Source organism: Penaeus japonicus, unplaced genomic scaffold (genome assembly GCF_977035675.1).
Source record: "Penaeus japonicus unplaced genomic scaffold, GWHDUDI00000001_assembly GWHDUDI00000014, whole genome shotgun sequence".
NCBI classification, from domain to species: Eukaryota; Metazoa; Arthropoda; class Malacostraca; order Decapoda; family Penaeidae; genus Penaeus; species Penaeus japonicus.
In genome coordinates this window covers 27,397,745-27,400,244 of record NW_028234416.1, presented here as the reverse complement: position 1 = coordinate 27,400,244, position 2,500 = coordinate 27,397,745, and the positions used below count along the sequence as shown (strand labels likewise).

The 2,500-nt window shown below is 39.3% G+C and overlaps 1 protein-coding gene across 1 annotated transcript in view; it reads left to right on the top strand.

The window, feature by feature from the left end:
• LOC122254887 (contactin-4) overlaps positions 1 to 2,500 on the top strand; it is a 79,777-nt gene that overhangs the window by 57,229 nt on the left and 20,048 nt on the right. Inside the window, exon 10 of the mRNA XM_043018744.2 lies at positions 278 to 437. Coding sequence (XP_042874678.2) covers positions 278 to 437 — 160 coding nt within the window. The remainder of the gene's footprint in view (positions 1 to 277; positions 438 to 2,500) is intronic.

Sequence of the window (2,500 nt, the reverse complement as noted above, 5' to 3'; positions counted from 1 at the left end):
CACCACCTCTTTAACCCCATTTGCTCCCTCTCTAGCTTCACCTCCTCCCTCTCTAAACCCACCCTCTCCCTCTCTAAAATCCCACCTCCTTCCTCTTTAACTCCACCTCCTCCCTCTCTAACCCCACCTCCTCCCTCTCTAACCCCACCTCCTCCCTCTCTAACTCCACCTCCTCCCCCTCTAATCCCACCTCCTCCCTCTTTAACTCCACCTCCTTCCTCTCTAACCCCACCTCCTCCCCCTCTAACCCCACTTCCGCCTTCTCTAAACCCCCCAGGACGAGGTGGTGCAGCCCGACCGCTCCGCCGGGGTGCTCGTATCGGACGACCACTTGGTGTTGCAGAAAGTGCACAGACGATGGAGTGGCACCTTTGTCTGCCGCGCCTCCAACGTCGTGGGCGACGCCACCTCCAACGCCCTGTCGATCACCGTTAGATGTGAGTGTCGGCCGAAGATTTCGTATTCTTGTTAAGATGCATAGGTGTATGTGTAAATGTATGTGTATTTATATGATCGTTTGTTTGTTGTTGTTGTTGTTGTTTGCGTATGGGTTTGAAGATAGTATTCATTTTTTTTTTTTTTTTTTCTTTTTTTTTTTTTTTTTTTTTTTTTTTTTTTTTTTTTTTGAGGGGTTGTTTCTGTGCCTTTTTTAATATCCCTGTTTTCGCATGCTTGTGTGTTTATGTGTTATGTGTGTATTTATTTGTGTGTTGTGTGTATTCATTTGTGCTTATGTGTTTCCGTGTGTACATGTGCGCTTACACGTACTTGTACACATGCTTGTCTGTATCTTTATGTATATATGTGCGTGGTTCTGGTTCATTCTCCCAGTGGCAAACCAGATAGCATGAGTAAAAGGTATGAATGTACAGATGATGTTAGTTAAATGACCTTAATCAGCAGAAATATTTCCTCAAAAAGGTCTGGGTCAGGTAAAGAGTAGCAACATATTGTCTATGTAGATTGAAATAACATGTGATTTTTGCATATAAATCTAACATACGGTTTCTGCAATTGTCCATAATCCCTGGAAATAGAAAACATATATAAAAAACCTGTCCCATTTTGCTGAATGATATCACTGAATAACTTTTTTCAATGTTCATTTCATCTACGAAGAATTTCTGTTATGTTGTTTTGTTTTATGTTGTGTTGTAGATATGTAGATATTGACGCTTGTATGTCCGTATGTCTATTTGTTTTAAATGCGTTTATATGAGTTTTCAAACAAAAATATAGTTTAGTTCAAGCCGTGAGCTGATAATAATGATAATATTGATAGCAATAATGATTCTGAAGAAAAATTGTCCTTTTGAACTTTCAATTGCCGGATTTTCATTTTCTATAGATTTCCTAATTAACAGGATATTTCAGTAGCCGATATCAGTATCAATTCTCTGTTAGTTTTGATAATGAATTCAGCCAAGAGTGAAGCAATAATCTTACCTTTGATATCTATTGTTTGCAATGAAATTGTATTTGAATCAGTGAATGGAATATGTATTTCTCCCTTGTTATAAATCCAACAGTAATAACGAAATCATGCTTGCACTATATATACAAGTGGATGTTGATATCAGATAATAATTCAGCGTGCAAGGGAAGAAAAACAATAGATATGAAAGACTTTGAAATTGCATTGTCATGATCCGATATTGCTGATGGTAGAAGCAGCGGTCCAATTCTACTTTTTTTTTTCTCTTTTTTTTCCAATTTTGTAGGTGCTGATAAAGTGACAAAGAATTTTGTTCTACTTTCTTGCTGTTATTCTTGTTTTGTTTTTGTTTTTCTCTCTCTCTCTTGTTTTCTCTCCCTCTTTCTCTCTTTTTCTTTCTTTTTCTCTTTCTCTCTCTCTCTCTCTCTCTCTCTCTCTCTCTCTCTCTCTCTCTCTCTCTCTCTCTCTCTCTCTCTCTCTCTCTCTCTCTCTCTCTCTTTTTCTCTCTCTATCTCTATCTATCAATCTATATATCTATCTTTCTATCTCTCTTTCTGTCTTTTTCTCTTTCGTTTCCTCTTTGACTCGCTCTCTCTCTCTATCTCTCTCTCTCTCTCTCTCTCTCTCTCTCTCTCTCTGTCTCTCTCTCTCTCTCTCTCTCTCTCTCTCTCTCTCTCTCTCTCTCCCTCTCTCTCTCTCTCTCTCCCTCTCCTCCTCTCCCTCTCCCTCTCTCTCTCTCTCTCTCTCTCTCTCTCTCTCTCTCTCTCTCTCTCTCTCTCTCTCTCTCCTCCCCTCCTCCTCTTCCTCCTCATCCTCCGCCTCATCCTCCTCCTCCGCCTCCTCTTTCTCTCACATCAAATTACACACGACAGTTTGCTCGCTTTTTCGATAACTTCATCATAGTGTTATTGTTAATGTTCGATAGTTTTTTCTTTCTTCCGTACCTCCAACATTTTTTTCTTCTTTTCTTTCTTGTTCCTTTACTTTTTTGGCGACCGAGTTTTATATTGTCTTTCTGTCGTCTCAGCAAACACCATTTTTTTTTATTATTGTTATTGTATTATT